Here is a 17,925-nt window from a genome sequence, read left to right as displayed (position 1 = left end):
GCACCCAGATGCTGTATTTACTAAAATCCATTAGAGGATCAGTTGGGGTGATGACACTCACACTGGTGTCCAAGAGAGCTCAACTTATCAACTGTGTGACCCAGACCATCAGGTTGGTATATGGAAGGGGTATAAGGAGGTGGAGCCCCAAGCATGTCTGCATGCAACACCTCCAAGCAAGTCCGAGACAGATGGGAACCTTTTGCACCTGAACTTAATAGCAAGACATGGCAGGCGAGGATTGGGGGTTTCCCTTAGGAGGTGGTGCATAGCAAGCACAAGTGCTGGAAAAAGACCAAGCCCGAACCAGGATTGCTCAGCCTTGAGCCGCTCTGGAGTAGTTGCTCAAGCTTAGGCAGGCATAATATGTAGGATATCTTTTTAGACCTTTTGCTTAATAGTGGAGGTGTAAATAGCAGGGTATGTACCCTGGGCAAACTCTGCTGGAGAATGGGCAAAGGGGGTGGGGGGTGCTGCTGAGTGTGGGGGTTGTGGGAGGGGCAGGGTGTTATAGTGCTGGAGCCTTACCTGCTCCAGGAACTTGAAAAATTCCCTGGTTAATGCTGGTGCAGCATAGTTTGCCCACCCCAGTTGTTGCTATTACAGCAGTAGCACACTGCCTGTAAACCTGACTGCTGCTGAGGTGTGGATTCTGTGTGGGGTTTGCCATTCTGGCACCTCCACTAAGTTGTCACCAGGAGCTGGTGCCCCTGCTTACCCTCCTCAAATTACACTACTGGTTATAGATGGGCACATGGCCCTCCCTTAAACTTTGAACACTTCAGGTTGTTCAGGGGCTCAGGTAAAAGATTCTACAGAGGCCTTGACTTAACTGATGCTTACTTTAAATAGATGGCTTTTAAACAAATTGTAGTCTGTGTTTTTATGCTGAGCCCATCGCTGTGATATCCAAATGGCTACTCCCTTCAATTCCTGCACACGTTTCAAAGTGTGTAAGAGCCCTCTTCTTTAATAAGTCTTTCTAAACTGCAGAAATGTTGAGGGGAAGCCTTTTAAGTACTTTCAGGAACTTGCGTAGGAATTTGCAACACCTTTGACAGATTTTCACTGTGCAGCTAAGTGTATTGACACTTTACAATCTTAGTTATAACAAAGAATGTTGATACAAGCTGTTACAATGCAACTCTTACATCCTCAGATTCCTTAGCAATACAGATGTAGCAAGCTGTTCCATCCATAACCTTGCTTCATTCATGGGGATTTAGTCAACTTGTATCACTACATTTAGATCATAACCGCTGATACACCCTCCTGAGCAGTAGCTTGGCGTTCCGTTTTGAAGTGGTTAAAACACAGGTATGCCCATATCCTATCCAGAGTTATATACTTAAAACAAATGGAAAAATCTACTTGTATTCAGTATGTGACTTTCAGTTGCTCAGAATTCAGTAGAATTCAGTGAAACCAATTTTCTCTGGAACACTCAAACGCATTTCTACTCAGTAGAGGCTATTATCATGCCAAATTTCAGCTTTCACCTTGGCCGTTGTTGCTGTAGAGAAATACAAGCAAGAAGACTGCAAAAATGTATAATGAGAAAAATACATACTTTTCCCACTCCTGAGAAATAAACAGGGATGACCTGCTTATTCTCAACAAGAAATAACCTTTGAAAGAGGAGTGATTTAAAATGGGTTAGATTGAAAACAGTATTGTGGTTTAAATTGTTCTGGTTTCTGCTTTAGTAATCTCTTGTATAACATAAGGGTATGGCCTTAAAAAATATAAAAGTTTTTGTACACTTGGTTTACAGGGATGCACATCCACCCTCCACAGAGTTAGATAACAAGTTAAGTTGTGAATTTACTTTAGTCCTTCCTCAGTGACAGGTTTTTCTGACATGGATTTCAAAGCCCACTTTAATAATTGGTCATGGAGAGGTCTGTTGGCTATGAGGTCAAGTTGCACTGTTTCAAGCTCAAGGGGATTTACACTGTAGCTTATTTTGAATTTTTGGGGAAAGGACATGAAGGCAGGGTAGATATATATGTACCTTTGGGGGAAAGGACTGGAATCAGAATCAAAGAAAGGTAGGGTTTGAAGGGACCTCTGGAGGTCATTTAATCTAACACCTACCTCAGGGATCTTCCCTTTCCAGCCATCCCAGATAAATCCTTGTTTAACCTGTTACTAAAACTACACAGTCACATGACTACAAGCTGTGGCACCTCTACTTGCCATAGGTAAAGAAGGGGGGCAGTAGTGGTCTAGCTAATCTCTGGCTTGTTGAGATGAAAGAGCTGCTCTTTAGGCAGCCAGGACCAGCAGTAGGTCAAACGGGATCTTAACATTGTGGGATACCTATCTTTTCAGAGAGTGGTTGCCGTTAGTGGAAGGTGAGGACATAATTCCTGGACATGCTTCTTGCTGCCTAACAATAACTTTAGTAGCTGACCTGGATGGACCTTAAACTACTTTTCCTCCGGGTTCCAGTTTCTTTTAGACATTGGGATAGTTGGTGGGAACAAAGCACTGTGTGTGTCTGAGGAAGAGGTTGCAGAGTTGAGTTTTATCTCTTAATTGAAGGAACAATGGATTGACATAATTCACATGAGAGATGGCAGGAGTGAGTTGGGGCATTTGTGTAAGTATGTTCTGCAGAGGGGAAAATACTTATTTGGACTCTAAGTTTATATAAATGAAATAAGATAAAACTGCTAATTATGACTATACAGGTTTTCCTTGATTTTATGCAGTACATGCGTTCCCAGAGAATGGCGCATAAATCGAATTTGCACAAAGTGAACCCACTTTATAATGTAACAAGTAAGGATACGTTTCCATAGTGATGAGGGAAGGAGGGAATGAAGCTGGGACTAGGGAACAGGTTGGGGGAGTGGTGCGATGCAGTCCTTCGGCATCTCCTGGGGCTGCAGCAGGCAGCAAAGTGGTGGGAATTGTGAGTGGGTGTGGAGCAGGGGTACGCAACTGTTGCTGCTACACACACACCCTCAGAGGGCTGTGGGTTGGGGGGCTGTGCCAGGCTCTTTCTGAGGGGGCACAGGTCCCTGGATTTGCGTGCAGGAGTACAGCAGGCTACTGCTGCAGGCTGGGGCCAGCAGTGGCACTGGGCTCTACCCAGTGCTTGATGAGCAGGTTGGGAGGGCTACAGTGAATTTTGGGGTGGCAACAGACACCCTCCCAGTGCCACCACCTGCCTGGAGTACCAGGAAGAGCCCAGTGCTGCTGGTGGCCCCAGCCTGCAGTGGCAGCCTGCAGCCATCCCGTGTGCAGATCCAGGGCCACATGCCCCCCTGGGAAGAGCTGGGTGCAGCCCCCAAGCCTGCAGCCCTCCTGAGGGGTTGTGTAGCAGTAAGAGTCATGCCTCCCGCACCCATTCACAGTTCCCGCCACCTTGCTGCCTGCTGCAGCTTCTCCCCGGTCACCCCAGTCCTTGCTGCAGTGGCCACAGGAGCAGCCAACACCAGGTGCCTGTAGCTGTTGGGCTGCACCGTGACCCGAACCTCCTGGGGCTCCACTCACCCCAGCTGCTGCAGCGGACCCAGGAGCAGCTGATACCACCTGCCTGTACCGCGGCACAGTGCAGCCCAGGGCCTGGGATGAGTGGGGACAAGCGGAGCCCCGATCACGTAAGAGTGAATTTACCTCACATATAAGGGAGTTTGGGTAGAAAAAGGGTGATCACATAAGATCAAATTTGCATATATGGAACCCACATAAATCGAGGGAAACGTGTATACTCTATGGAGATCCTGTAGATGGTTCTGAAGATCCACGTGATCAGCACAAAAAACATTGGTAGATTTAATAACATTATGGTGCATATTTTGTCTTTTCTTCATGATCACAAAGTGACTTTCATTCAGCTTGGGCAGTACATTATGCATGTCATGTCCCTCTGTGGAGCTGGATAGGAGGTGCTAGTAGAGATTGTTTCATTGGGATTGGCTGGCCACTGTCTTCATGGGTTAAACCTCCAAATCCGCAAGATGAAAAAAATACCCCAATTCCAAAAGTCACAAGCTTTGCAGTGGAATTGCAAAACAATGCAACTCTACTTCATTTACTATTAATAGAGCTAGGGTAAAAGCCCGTCAAAAATGATGGGCAAAAATAGGCTACTTGTTATATGGTACCATTTTTTTGTTATCCACTGAATCATTACCAACTTGAGCTGTTCTGCCTCGTCTTCTATACAGTGGGTATCCATCAACATTTCCAAGTGTCTCTTCTCTAGACTCCTTCAGATATTTCTTCAGACATTGATGATTTTCCGTGCATGGTGCATTGGAGTCTATCCTCCACATGGTCCGTGAATCATTGTCACAGTGATCCTTGCTCAACAGGCAATGTACTATTGTACAACTGAATGTTTGTTTTAAAGTTGAGGTAATGCTCATTGTCATCAAATCATGCAAATACTCTGGAAATGGTCTTCTTGGAGGCAGAATCACTTTACCCTAATGACAACAACTCTGGAATTGGCTATCTAACCGTCTTTCAGCTTGGAAGTTTGAAGAGTTACAAAATTGGCACACCACGTTCATCAATCCACAGCTGTGTTTCTCAATTTCATCTTCAGTGAATCTTTTGTTGTCTACTCTTTTAGTCTGTCTTCTGTTGTCTCTGCAAACCCTTTGCCTTTCAATTGCATTGCTTATACAATGTCCTCTTTGCTCATCTGTTACATTTTGTCTTACTGTTCCCATTCTTTCTGCATTCAATTGCCATCTATTCTCTGCTTCACCTTGGTAAGGGTTTTGTGGGTTAAAGTTAAAGTAAGGGTGTTAAGGGACAATTTTTACTTAGACACTGAGAGTACACCATAACTGATTGAAATCAGTCACTAAAAGTCCAGAAAAGTGAGAGCAAATATGTTTTTTTTGAGTAAGACAAAATGATAAAGACACAAATGAAGCAAATTATTATAGAGGATTTTTGGTATGAGGCAGAGGTGTAAAAAATATGGCCTATGGGTCAGTCTTAGCCTGCAGGGCTGCATCACTGAGATTGAAAGCCACTGGGTAAAGGTCAGATGGGAGTGCAGCACGAGGGATGTCATGGTGGGCATCTGTTACAGACTTCCAAACCAAGAGGAGAAGGTGGATGAGACCTTCTTTTAACAAGTGATGGAAGCTTCCAAATCAGAGGACTTGTTGTTTGTGGGGGACTTCAATTATTGGGGCCTCTGCTGAGAGGGAGAGACAGCAGTGCAACAGCAGTCCAGCATGTTCCTGGAGTGTGTTGGGAATAACTGATTCAGATGGTAGAGGCCAGTGAGCGGGGTAGTTCTTTTCAACTTACTGCTCATAAACAAGGAGGAATTGGTTGAGAATGTGAAGTTGGAAGGTAAGTTGGGTGACAGTGATAGAGTTCAAGATCCTAAGGGAGGAAGAAAGAGTACCAGAATGACACTGGACTTCAGAAAAGCCAACTTTAACAAACTCAAGGACCTCTTGGGTAGGATCCCTTTGGAGTCACCTCTGAGGGGAAAAGACGTCTTGGAGAGCTAGATGCACTTAAAGGAGGCTCTCTTAAGGGCACAGGAGTAAACTGCCCTGATGTGTTGGAAGAATGGGAAGTGCAACAGGAGACCAGTCTGGCTAGACAGTGATTCAAGGAGTTGAAACTCAAAAAGGAATCCTATAAAAAGTGGAAACTTGGTCATGGTACTAGGAAGAATACAAGAGTATCACACAGGCATGCAAGGAAACCAAGGTACAATTTGAGATGTAGTTGGCAAGGGATATAAAAGGCAATAAAAAAGGGATTCTATAGATATGTCAAAAGTAAGAGGAAGACCAGAGATTCCATAGGTCCCTTACAGAATGTGGAAGACAATCCGGTCATAGATGATGGAGAGAAGGCTGAAATATTAAATGCTTTTTTTACTTCAGTTTTCACAAATAGGGGCAGGTACCAGATGATGAGAGCAATTGGCAGCCAAGGTAGGGAGGAAGACAATCAGTCTAGAGCAGATGTTCCCAACCTTTTTAGATCAAGGACTGGCAAATCACGGACCGGACGTGACCGCAGACCAGCAGACTGAGGACTGGCAAACTGCAGTCCGGAAGTGACCGGCATAGTGGAGTGGCAGTCAGCCCCTTTTTTAATACTGTTTGCCAGTCTGCGGTCACAGTGGGTTGACCGTCAGTCTGCAGTGTGCTGGTCACTTTCAGACTTCCAGTCTGGCAGCCAGCCTTCCTGTGGACCATCAGCCAACCCAGCACTGGGCTGTGGCCTGGGGGTTGGGAATCTCTGGTCTAGAGTAATGGAAGACTAGGTTAGGGATTACTAAAAGAAGCTAAATGCTTGCAAGTTGGCAGGGCCAGATGGGATGTACCCAAGGCTACCAAAGGAATTGGCTGAGGTGATTTCAGAGTCATTGGCCATTTTTTTTTTTCATAATTTGTGGAGGTTGGGTGAGGTCGTAGATGATTGCAAAAGGGCAAATATAGTGCCCATCTTTAAGAAGGGGAAGAAGGAGCATCTGGGGAATTGCAGACTAGTCAGCCTGACCTCTATACCTAGGCAGATCAGGGAGCCGTTCCTCAAGGGATCCATTATGAGAGGAGAACAGGGTGAGCAGGAACAGCATGGACTCACCAAGAGCAAGTCATACCTGACCAATCTGATTTCCTTCTGTGATAAAATGACAGGCTTTGTGGATGAGGGGAGAGCACTGGACATGGTATACCTTGACTTTAGCAAGGCTTTTGACACTGTCTGTTATGGCATTGTCATTTCAAGGTAAGGAAATGCAGTACTTTTATCTACTTCATAAGGTGGATACAGGACTGATTGGATCATCATACTCAATAACTAGTCCTCTGTGGCTCAATGTCTGGCTGGAAGGAGGGATCAAGTGGAGTTCCCCACAAGTCTGTGGGCCTGGTATTGTTCAACATCTTAATGATTTGGATAATGGGATCTAGTGCACACTTAGTATATTTGTGGATGACACCAAGTTGGGTGGAATTGCAGACACTCTGGAGGGCTGGGCTAGGATCCAGAATAATTTGAATAGACTGGAGAAATTGTCTGCAATCAGTCAGATAAGATTCAACAAGGACAAGTGCAGAGTCCTGCACTTGAAACAGAATAACTGCATGCACAATTGCAGACTTGGGAATGACTGGCTAAGCTTCAGTACTGCAGAGAAAGACCCTGGGGGTTACAGTGGACCAGAAGCTGAATATAAGTCAACAGTGTGCATTTTGCAAAAAAATCCAACAGTATAGTGGGTTGTATTAACAGCAATGTCACTTGCAAATCAAGGGAAGTGATTCCTCCACTCACTGGTGAGGCATCCCCTGGAGTAATGTGTCTAGTTTTGGGCCCCATACTTCAAGAAGGATGTGGATAGCTTGGAAAAAGGCCAGTATAGGGCAACAAAAATGATGAGGGGCCTGGGTTATGAGACTTTTAAGGAAAGGCTGAAAGAACTCGGGTTATTTAGCCTGAAAAAGAGAAGGCTGATAGCAGTCTTCAAATACCTGAAGGGTGACTGCACAGATTATGAAGATGAGCTTTTTTCTGTGGTTGTAGGAGACAGGCATAGGAGCAACAACCTCGAGCTGCAGCAGGGAAAATTTCTGTTGAAGATTAGGTTACCTAGAGAAGCTGAGGAATCTCCATCCATGGAAACTTTCAAAAGCAGGTTAGCCAGACACTTGGCCTGGAAGGTTTAGTTGGGGATGGTCCTGCTTTGGGCAGGGGACGGGACTAGATGATCAGGTCCACTTTAGCCCTACTTTCCTATAGTCCTGTGAACTGCAGTACTGCCTTTGAGTCTCAGATGGGTCCGAGTGCTGCGTGCAGCACACTTCAGCCCCGATCTTGCTCACTTCATATGGCGTGTGGAACTAATTTGTTGTGTGCTGTATGCAGTGCGTGGGGCTAGACATTGCATGTGCGCTGCATGTAGAGCACAGGTCTGGTGTGGGATGTGCGCTGGCTTTCGCATGCAGGGTTGGTTCATGGGTCTGATTTGATTTGCAGCCTAACCCTGCAGTCCTCATCTGGTCTGCAGGGCCAGGTGAGTTTGATACCCCTGCTATAAGGCAATCAAGTGTCTCGTGCATCTTCAAAATGGCTGTATAGCGTGCAAAGAGTATAGCGTGCAGATCTTAGATGCCTTACCTCCTCTTGGTCAAAAGTAGTCCTGGTGTCTGTGGTCTGTGATCTGTATTGCTGTCTTAATAGACAACATTACTGTGGGCCACATAATAGAACTAACAGGGCCATTATTGATCTGCTGACCACACTTTGGGTATTTTGTTATTAGACAGTTGCTTCAACCTGGGAGAAGCCTTCAGAAACCATGTATCTGGGAGCATTCACTTCTCAGTTGATGTGGCTTATCCTTTTGCTGTTTCTTTCTCCTTCCTCCTGTTTTATCCAACAGAGAGGGTGGTTGGAAACTTGGATTTTGAATGTATGAGCCATGAGGGTAAGGGTTTTAGTGGTATCTTCTAAAGCTAAATCTTCTGCTTGTTTTTTGAGAGCTAGAGGCAAATGAGTTGCACTATACTGGTTCCAGCCATTTTCCCCCAAACCACTATTGGAGTTTAAATTGGAAATTGAATCATAACTTAAATGTTGTGGTCAAATGTCAGGACTCTTGGCCAAATCATCTGAACAAAACTGAAGTAATGAGTTCCCAGATATTTAGGAGTTTTTAATCTCCTGGGTAACTCTGAAGAATTAACTCTTCAAGATTTAATTCAACAAATAAGCTATTCAGATGTGCCAGAGAAAATAGCGTACAACTTACTGAAAAAGAAAAAAAATGCATTTTAATAGGCAAAAATAAATTAAATGTTCTTTTAGTTTTGAAGGATGGACTCTTGATTTCAAAACCAAACTTGAACTGAGACAGATGTAACCAACTGTCTGCAGAGTTTGGATTTGAATTATATTAGGAGAATTTTAGCTCTTTTTTCTTTAAAAAATTCAGACAAACCCTACAGTATTGTGTTCTTTCTCAGAGTTGATTGGGCTGAAACCTTTTAAAAGAGTACTGGGTTGAATAAAAATATTATATCAGTTTTAAATTCTCCAGTGTGCATACTTTTAAATCACAATTGTGTATCCATTAAGTGGATTAGGCTCTGCTGAAATGTGAAGAATTTTTTTATTGATCCATAGGACAGGTACAATATAAAAGGATTAGCTTCCCTACACTTCTATAAATTGCCTTGGCAGTGACGCCAGATGGACCAGCTTTAGGGGTGAGAAAATTCTGTCTCCACAATCTAATCAGTTTTTAGCAGCTCTGTTTCAGTTGCTGTTGTAGTGATGCTGACTGTGAGGTACAAAACTGCTTACTTAGGAACTAGATTGAAACCAGCCAGTTTATAACGTGTGCCTTCAAATGTCAATTAGATAGCAGTCCCTTTTTTTTCTTACTACTTATCTGTTCTAGTCTAAAAGCATGGAAGATGCTATCTGAATGCAAAACTAAGTTACTCGGTCCTCAGTTTTAAATCACAGGCTATATAATAATCATCTTCACTATCATTATCAGAACTTTACTCCAGAATAATGGGTTTTTTTGTGTTTTGCTTTTATATGCTTTAAATATTATAGGCATGTCTGCAGGTATATACCTCCTTTCTGCTTGATCAACTTACAGCACCTGAAGAAATAAAAGATGTCCATTCCTGTGCATCTCCCAGGCAGCACTTAAACTACAGATGCTTTCATGAGGGTTCCTTTCCTTTCTGTCTTGCCAGGATTGACCAAACACTGTAATTTAACAAGAGGATTGATGTCTTCCTCCTTCATTCATTTCCAGCCTCGTTCCTAGCCAGAAACTGCTGGCATGGTTATTTGGCTGTCTTGGTCTGGAGGATGTGCAGTAGTTTTAAACAATGTTTTTTTCACTTAAAAATATGACAACTCTGGCCAATGTGATCAATAAGAATTTAGATGCAATAGGGACTGCTGCTTGCATTGATATACATCTAACTATCTCATCCTTAATTCAATTAATACAGAGCATATGCCTGAACAAGAGATGGTCAAAATGTCTTCGAGTTGAGACTTAAAGGGGTAATTTTGCTTGGCTTGCAGACCAGTAAAAAAAAAAAAAAAAGAAAAAAAAAAAAAAGAAAAAAGCATATTGTGTTGGTTAGTATTTTCCTCAGTAAATAGACAGGGAACTTAGCATTAGCTAGCACTTTCGCTGGGTGTTTTCTAACCCTTGTCCAGTTCTGTTCAAGTCATCATGCTCCTTAGAATGATGCTGTAGGGTATGTAAGTGCCAAGTGTACGTTTCTAGACAATAATTTAAATATAATCTTGTTTATATGTTTATTTTATGAATTTGTCTTGGTTTTAACAGTCTTGGCATTTGTCAGTGGTGGGGGAAACATGTTTGACTTGTGCCATGTCTTTGGACCTACCTCCAGCTGTGCTCTTAATAGGGTTAATGCAGACCCACAGCTCTATTGTAGCAAACCTGGATCATTTCACATGAGCATTTATTCTACTTTAGTGCTCTGGTATTAAAACTACTTTTCTGTCATCTTCCAAGAAAACTATGGCAGTGAAACTTGCATTTAAACAACATTGAAATTGTAGTCAGTTTTGTAATACATATCCAACCATAAGACACAAAACTTCTTTGTGATCTCTGAGGTCTGCTGCAGGGAAAGTGCAACCTATTGCCAAACTATATTCAGTTTGAAGATTCATAATCTCAAGGCGCTTGCACATGTGACAAAAAATTCCCTTTGTGTGGCTTAATGGTGTCATACATTATACATGTGAGAGTTTGGGGGTTTTAAATGAGTTTGCATCATTGCAAACTTAACTACATCTTGATATAGTTTAGTTTGCAATGTTGCAACTTGAAACATTGCAGCCATTAGTCAGCTTGGCCCCCGGCTGCAGGAGAGGTGGACAGGCTCCTCAGAAAAAAAGGATTGGGCCCCTCACTGCTTGTGCTTTCAGCAGGTTTCTGAGGCCAGTAGGACACCCGAGGCGACCCACGAACTGGATGGCTTACCCCTGGGGCATTGTGGGGAGGTGGTAGGAGGGTGGCTGGGTGTGCTGGCAGCCAGAGAAGGTGGCAAGGATGGTGCACAAGGTGCAGGGCTGCCCAGGCAGGCTGCTAGCTCCTCCGAGCCCTCCCAGGCTTCCAGTATCCTGTGCGCTGTCCCCGCTGCCTTATCCAGCTGCCAGCACAAGCAGTCACCCTCCTGCCACCTACCCTCGCTGCCCCAGGGGCCAGCCAGCCCCTTCCCAGGTGGCCCATGTGTCCTGCCAGCCTCAGGAGCCTGACAAAAGCAGAAGCCGCAAGAGGCCCAATCCTTTTTTTTTTCTGCAGAGCCTGCCCATCTCTCCCATGGCCAAGGGGCGAGCTGACAGATTAATGGCCTCCTGCCTGCGGGAGAGGCGGGCAGGCTCCACTGGAGGGGTAAAAAAAAGGATCGGGCCTCTTGCCACTTCTGCCTTTAGCAGGTGTCTGTGGCCTCCAGGACACTAACATATATGCAGGAGTGACGGAAATATAAAACCCGCTATTTCAATTAAAATCACCGTTTCAATTTAGGGGGCATAGAATGCAACTCTAAGGATTCAAACCCCATCACGTGTACAAGTGCTCTCAGAGACTCACATCTGTTTAATCCGTGTGGCTTTTCTCCCAGATCAAATTGTAGTTCAATATGCTAGAGCCATTTCATGCAATTTAGGTGTATTCTTTAGGATCCTGGCTAATTAACAATCAACCTTCATTGAATATAGTTTATAACTTAAAGCTGTCAAACTGCTGTGGCTTTTTGAAGTGCTACTGATACAGGGTCTTGGCTATAATGGGACAAGAAATACAGTGCAAACTGAACAAGTTCAGGGTACAATTCAGGCTATAATTCTTTGTGAGTGTAACTGCATCAGTGCTTCTCTAGGCCTTCCTACATATTCATATTAAAGCTGGATAGAAACCAGCTATGGAGCTGTTACACATTTTCAAGCACTAACTTTTTAGCTGGTTTACTTTCTTTATAGCTGGATCGTCATTTTATGGCATGATAATTACTTTGCATGTGTGGCTGGTCTAAATTTATTGTGTGATTAACCAGTTAATTGTGTAATATATATAACATATAGCAGGGGCCTCTGAAACACGCATGTACTTCTTGGCTCCCTAGATAATTGCACTGGAATGGGAGTTCTGCAGCCCAATTATGACTCTTCAGTATCAAAAGTAATTATTTTAACATTGATCCATTTTAGCAGATGGAGTTGGGAAAGGGAGGGAAGAGAAATAGGAGTTGTAGGGAAGGCAGTGTGGAGGGGAGAAGATTTTTCAAAGGTAGGGAAGAATGAGATGGACAGAGAAAGGAGGGTGAGGAAGGAAGATGACTAAAGGGTTGGGCCATAGGTAATGTGTAGGCAGTGCACCCTACCCCAAGAGAAGCACCACTGATGCTGCCAGTGGTGCCTGCAGGTGTTTGCCACTTGTCACCCCCTTTCGCTCCTCCCACTGTCGACACTACCAGCGGCGTCTGCGGACAGTCCCCAGTCGCCACTGTCAGCGTCTGTGGGTGGTCATTGACTGCTGGTCGGCGTTCAGCCCCCCTGACACTGCTGTGACCGCCTACGGGAGCTCCCCTGCTCGGCCTGCCCCCACAGGTTGGGCTATGGCTAGTTCTAAAGGGAAGTAGATTTTTTTTCACCGAGTGATACTGAAGATAAGGTATCAAACAAATAAGAAGTAATGAAAAGTATAGTTGCCACCAAAAAGCTTCATTTTACCCTAACTTTTGTGTCGACCTCTGACTGATACCAGTAGGATCTGGGTGGTGGGTCAAAGGATAGGGGGCATGAAGTCCTCACTGCACATTTTGGGTGATGAACATTTATTAAATATTGAATTATACCTTTTCCATGAAGGAGGTGTGACACCACTGGTTCATAATGATACTTACCTTTTTTTTTTAGGTAACTGGCCCACCAGGTTGTGGCAAAACTCAGTTCTGTATTATGATGAGTGTGCTGGCTACTTTGCCTACCAGGCTGGGAGGACTAGATGGGGCTGTCATATACATTGACACAGAGTCTGCATTCAGTGCTGAAAGGTAAGGAGTATATATTTTAAAATGTTGATGTATATATTTACAAAGCTTTCCAAGTGGTAATTGACCACCGCTACATATTTGTTAGGGAAGACAGCCATTTTACAGATGGGGAAGGTAAGGTGCAGTGTCTGTGTTCGTAAAGTCTTTGGCATCCCGATTTCTAGTCCTGATGTAATCACTAGAAACTGTGTTCCTGTATAGATAATTAAATTTGCAACTGAAAAATTGCATGTCCAATATAGCTTTCTTTTGCATCTTAGTTTCTGGAGTTAGCAGGGAAATTTTGGGGGAAGCAGAAGTTCAGTAAGTCAACATATTGAATACAGGCAAAATAAAAATGATTGCTTATCATCCATATAAGAGATTTCAGACGCTTGGCCTGTTGACTGGATGTGGCCCAGCTGATGGATTTATGTGGCTGGAATCTGCATTGTCTGTATGTATGTATTTATGTGGCTTTAGCATCTGGAGTAATCATTTAAGAAAAAAGTAAATTTCTAGCCTTTGTGGTTGTGAAGTTAATCTTGCAAATGTTTGAAGTTAGTTTAAACATAGAAAGTGTTGTAGGTTTAGGAGGGAAGAAAGCCTGAAATGCTAACTCTGAGAGAGGGTATATTTCTTTGCCTGTATTAATGTTATTGAAGTCAATACTTTGTGATGTTGATTCTTTGAAATATCAGCTTTGTGTGAAGCCCAGTGGGAGAATTAGAAGTTGATACAAGGATGCAAATGCAGAAGTAAGAGTTACAACCATGGAAGTGGGAAGTAAATAGGAGGATAGTGAAGGGAGAGAAAAAGTCAGAAATGTTGCTGTTCCTAAAGAGGAGTTTTTTCCCACTGAACAATGCTAAATGTGACTTAACAGATGCTAGGGATAGTTGAAAGTGTTGTTACTACAACCAGACCATACCCTACCTTTCATTTTTGTTCAAACTTCCCATTGCTGTGTGGGAATCCTGCAGTGGACTGAGGTCTATATGTAGTTCAAAATTTATGATACACTAAGATTAAAAGTGGAATTCAGCCCTGTCCAAAATCTTAATATTTTTGTTCTAAATACTAACAAATGGAATAAAGCAAATATTGAGAGTATTTATCTATTAGTAATTTATTTAAAATAGAGGAGCATTGAAAGCCTTACTTGGGGTTGTCTTTACTGAGAGAGAAAATCACTGAATCAGAGAAGCCCAATAGTAGGCAGTTCATGGACCCACTGTATTTCCAGATCCCTGCAGCAGGGATCTCAGTATTTTGAAACCACCTGACAACAACAGGAGATAGAAAAGTGGGAGCAGCAGAAACAGCATGTCATGGACCGAATCAAGAATCCAGCACCACCAGCCCCATACAGAAACACATGCCTGAGCTACAGTAGAGTCTGTTGATCCCGGGTAGGCATCATCAGCCATCTTTGGATGCACAGATAAGATGATCAGCCTAGACTGCAAGGGATTGCTGAAGAAGATAAGTATTTCCAGAATTAGAAAAATGGAAGTAGTTGCCATGGCACTGGCTTTTCTCTATACTTTCAGTAGAAAGATGCATCCATTTGAATCTATATTTTAGTCTTTCATTAAGTTTATGACTGGGTAAGAATCACTGGAAATTAAAGCCCAGAGATCTACCACACTGTTTTGGTCTTGACCTCTTGGGAAAGCTATTACACCCCATTTGGTCCTTGGCCTCTGCTAATAGTAACAAGTAACGTTTAGCATTTGCTGAACTGTGCACTTATATGGAATTATGCAAACCATTGACAGTCTGGGAGGGTTTTAGTTAAGGTTGTCTGGGACAATTTAGGAACAGTATATCCTGCATTTAGGCAAAAGGTTGGATTAGGTGACTAATGAGGTTTGTCCTTTCTATCCCTACAATTCTATGCCAGATGTTGTTCTTGGTGTGGACACCTGTCCATGACAAGGTGGATTGAAGTCTCAGAAGTATTGTACACCAACTACAGAACAGCTTTCAGACGATAACTGTAGTCTTTGGAGAGAGCATTAGGAACTAGGAGAATAGTCTCTGAAAACATATTAGCTGATACTATTTTAGGTATCGTTAGCACTTTCTGTGAAATAGTAGAACACCACTGAAATGTGCAAGCTAACAAGTTTAAAAAAGCCTTGCACTTTTTTTCCTAGCCTAGACAGAACCTTGGGATAGTAACATGTCTTATTTAGCACTGAAACTATGTGGGGATGCTTTCTGCATTGGTGTTGAGCAGGGATCCAGGTTTTCTGTTTGCCGTGGTAACCTGGATTTTCTCCTTTTAAGGAGAAAAGTGTGGGAAATGGTGGGTTTACCCTTGCAGGCTGGCAGAGTTCCAGCCTGTAAAGGGCTGGGGGGAACAGGTGGAGGGCAGTCAGTAGGGCTATGCAAAGCTTCAGTCACTGACTCGATTTGGTGGAATCTGAATTGAATCAGGAGACCCTTTAATCTCTCCAAATCTAATCGGAATCCTCTGAATCAATTCAGAAAGTTTTGGAAAGATTCGGACGTAGACACAGCTTTAAATGTTTTTCCTACATACCCCAAGGTACCAGGCGGCTCGTCAATGCTGGAACGCTGGGGAGGTGGAGCATCCCACAGGAGCTCCCCAGCACACTCATCAGCAGACCTGGAAGTGGACCAGAAGCAGTTCTGGTCCATTCCTGGGTCCGTCGGGGAGTGTGCTGAGGGGCCCCTTTGGCTTGGCAACTGGTGCCTCCTGGGTCTGGGGGGGCACCCAGGGTCCCCACTGTGGCCAATTGCTGAGCTGGGAGGGCACGGGGAGGGGTCCCCCCCAAGAGAAGTACCCAGTCCTCTGGGTACTGTGGGCCACCTGCTCCTGTGGCCCCACCATTGCAACGTTCACAAGTAGCGCCTGGTACCTTGAGGTATGTAGAAAAAACTTTTAAAGCTGTGTCTATGGCCAAATCTCTGATTTTCCGAATCAGCATCAAATCCTCAGATTTGGATTCGGCTGAATTGAGTTGGGGAAGGTGATCCAAATCAACTAATCAAATCACTGTCCCTGATTCGGACCGAATCTGAATCCAAATCAAATGGAGCCTGTTTTGCACACCCCTACCTAGCAGTTAGCTAGGGGATGCCACGTGTATGTGCGCATGTACACGTGTGTGGCCACCAGGCAGCCTGGAGAGCAGCTCCCTGCAGGTAAGTCTTGCTCGGGGGTGGGATGGGGGGTGGGAATGAGAATTGAGGCCCCCCTAGTGAGAGAGGGAGGGAGTTGGCTGGGGCTGGGGCTGCTGCCTAGCCTGGGCAGTGCGTGCAGCTTGGGACTGGGGCCAGAATGTGTGGTTGCAGGGCCCCGGGAAGAGATCGGGACAGAGCCACGGGTGGCTCTTCCGGGGGGGTGGGGTGGAGCTGGCTCCCCGCTGCTGTGCAAACTCCAGGGGAGGGTATCGGGGGCACGTGCCCCCCAGATTTGTCTATGGGGTGGAGGCCAACTGCCCACCATGGGCTCGGGTTCCCTGACCTGCTGCCCTGCCGGTGGGCAGGATCTGGCATGGCAGGGCAGAGTGGAGTGGGGTGGGGAAGCACAATGCCTCTGCCGTGAGCCCCACACTGCCATGGCAAGGCATCCCCTGCCTGCCCAGCAGCAGTAGGGATAGTGGTGCAGAGGGCACCTTGCTGTAGGGTTTTTGGCAGCAGTGCCTGACCCTGCTGGGTCCACCCACTGGGCAGCAGGGTAGGGAGCCCTAAGACAGCAGCCTACATACACCCTGCGCACACATCTGGGGTGGAAGCATGTGTCCCCCATTCCCCTCCTGGGAGTATGTGCAGCAGCAGGGATCTGGCCCCCCTGTGCCCGCAGCAGGCAGCCTGCATCTCCCTCTCCACATGGGCTCTGTTCTGGCCATGCTGTCTGTGGGGGAGGGGGAGCTGGGCTCCATGCTCCTCTCCATCACAGCAGCCACCACCTCCTGTGGGCGCCAGCTGGGGCTTGGATGCTGCTGTGGGGAGCAGGGGGCTGCAGATCCGGGTCCCTGGCCCTGTAGCCCTAGCAGTTAGGGGCTTCCTCTGGCAGGGCTGGAGGGGCTTGGGGGCTTTGGCTGGGGAGTGAGGGGCACCAGCAGGGTCCAGTGGCTTTGGCTGGGGAGTGAGGGACACTAGCAGGGCTGGGGGCTCTGGTTGGTGAATGAAGGGCACTGACAGGGCCCAGGGGGCTGTGGGTGTGGAGTGAGGAGCAATGTCATGGGCAAGGCACCAACATATTAGGCCTGCTCAGCACCACAAAGCAGGGGAGTTGGGGAAGAGCTGCAGCTGGACCTGCATCCTGGTAAGTTAAGGGGGCAGGGGGATCTTTATTTTCCATGAGAAAAAAACCAAAATCAAATGCCAAAATTTATAGGTACTTAGAATTTATTTTATTACAGTGACTTGAGGTACAAGTAAGCTTCCAAGTTGCTTTAAAATTGTTAATATATCAATAAAACATTGTGTTCAACTGATACCTCCCCCTCCCCTCTCTCTCGCTCTGTGTGTGTGTGTGTGTGTGTGTGTGTGTGTGTGTGTGATGGCGTTAATTTTTATCATGGAAAAACATGGATTTGGGGGTTTTAAATCAGAGAATTTGCATTCTTCTCCCACTCCCCCCCACCTGTCCCCTGATTATCAGAGAATTTTTTATTTGTAAACGGAGAACACCAGGATTCCTGGTGATGAGGCCAGGGTCCCAGCTAGCTGCATGAAGCTGTCTCCTTTTAACCAGCTTCCGTTTGGTTTTCTCTGAGTTGCAGTTGAGCCAACTGCTCTTAGTCCAGGTGTTGATCTTCTGTTGTCACTGTGATATCCTTGCAATAGTTGTATTTATTAACACAAGTACCTTCTATGCTGTATCTTACAACTTCCC

The 17,925-nt window shown here is 45.1% G+C and overlaps 1 protein-coding gene across 9 annotated transcripts in view; it reads left to right on the top strand.

Annotated features, from left to right (window-relative positions):
* RAD51B (RAD51 paralog B) overlaps positions 1 to 17,925 on the top strand; it is a 764,912-nt gene that overhangs the window by 30,959 nt on the left and 716,028 nt on the right. For all 9 annotated transcript variants that reach the window (XM_019519177.1, XM_019519179.1, XM_019519173.1 and 6 more), the window contains one exon: positions 12,934 to 13,070. In XM_019519177.1, the coding sequence (XP_019374722.1) occupies positions 12,934 to 13,070 (137 nt within the window). The remainder of the gene's footprint in view (positions 1 to 12,933; positions 13,071 to 17,925) is intronic.

This window comes from Gavialis gangeticus, unplaced genomic scaffold (genome assembly GCF_001723915.1).
Source record: "Gavialis gangeticus isolate Ggan-Ray unplaced genomic scaffold, GavGan_comp1, whole genome shotgun sequence".
NCBI lineage: Eukaryota > Metazoa > Chordata > Crocodylia > Gavialidae > Gavialis > Gavialis gangeticus.
The sequence above is the reverse complement of the archived record's forward strand: the minus strand, read 5'-3'. Positions and strand labels throughout refer to the sequence as shown.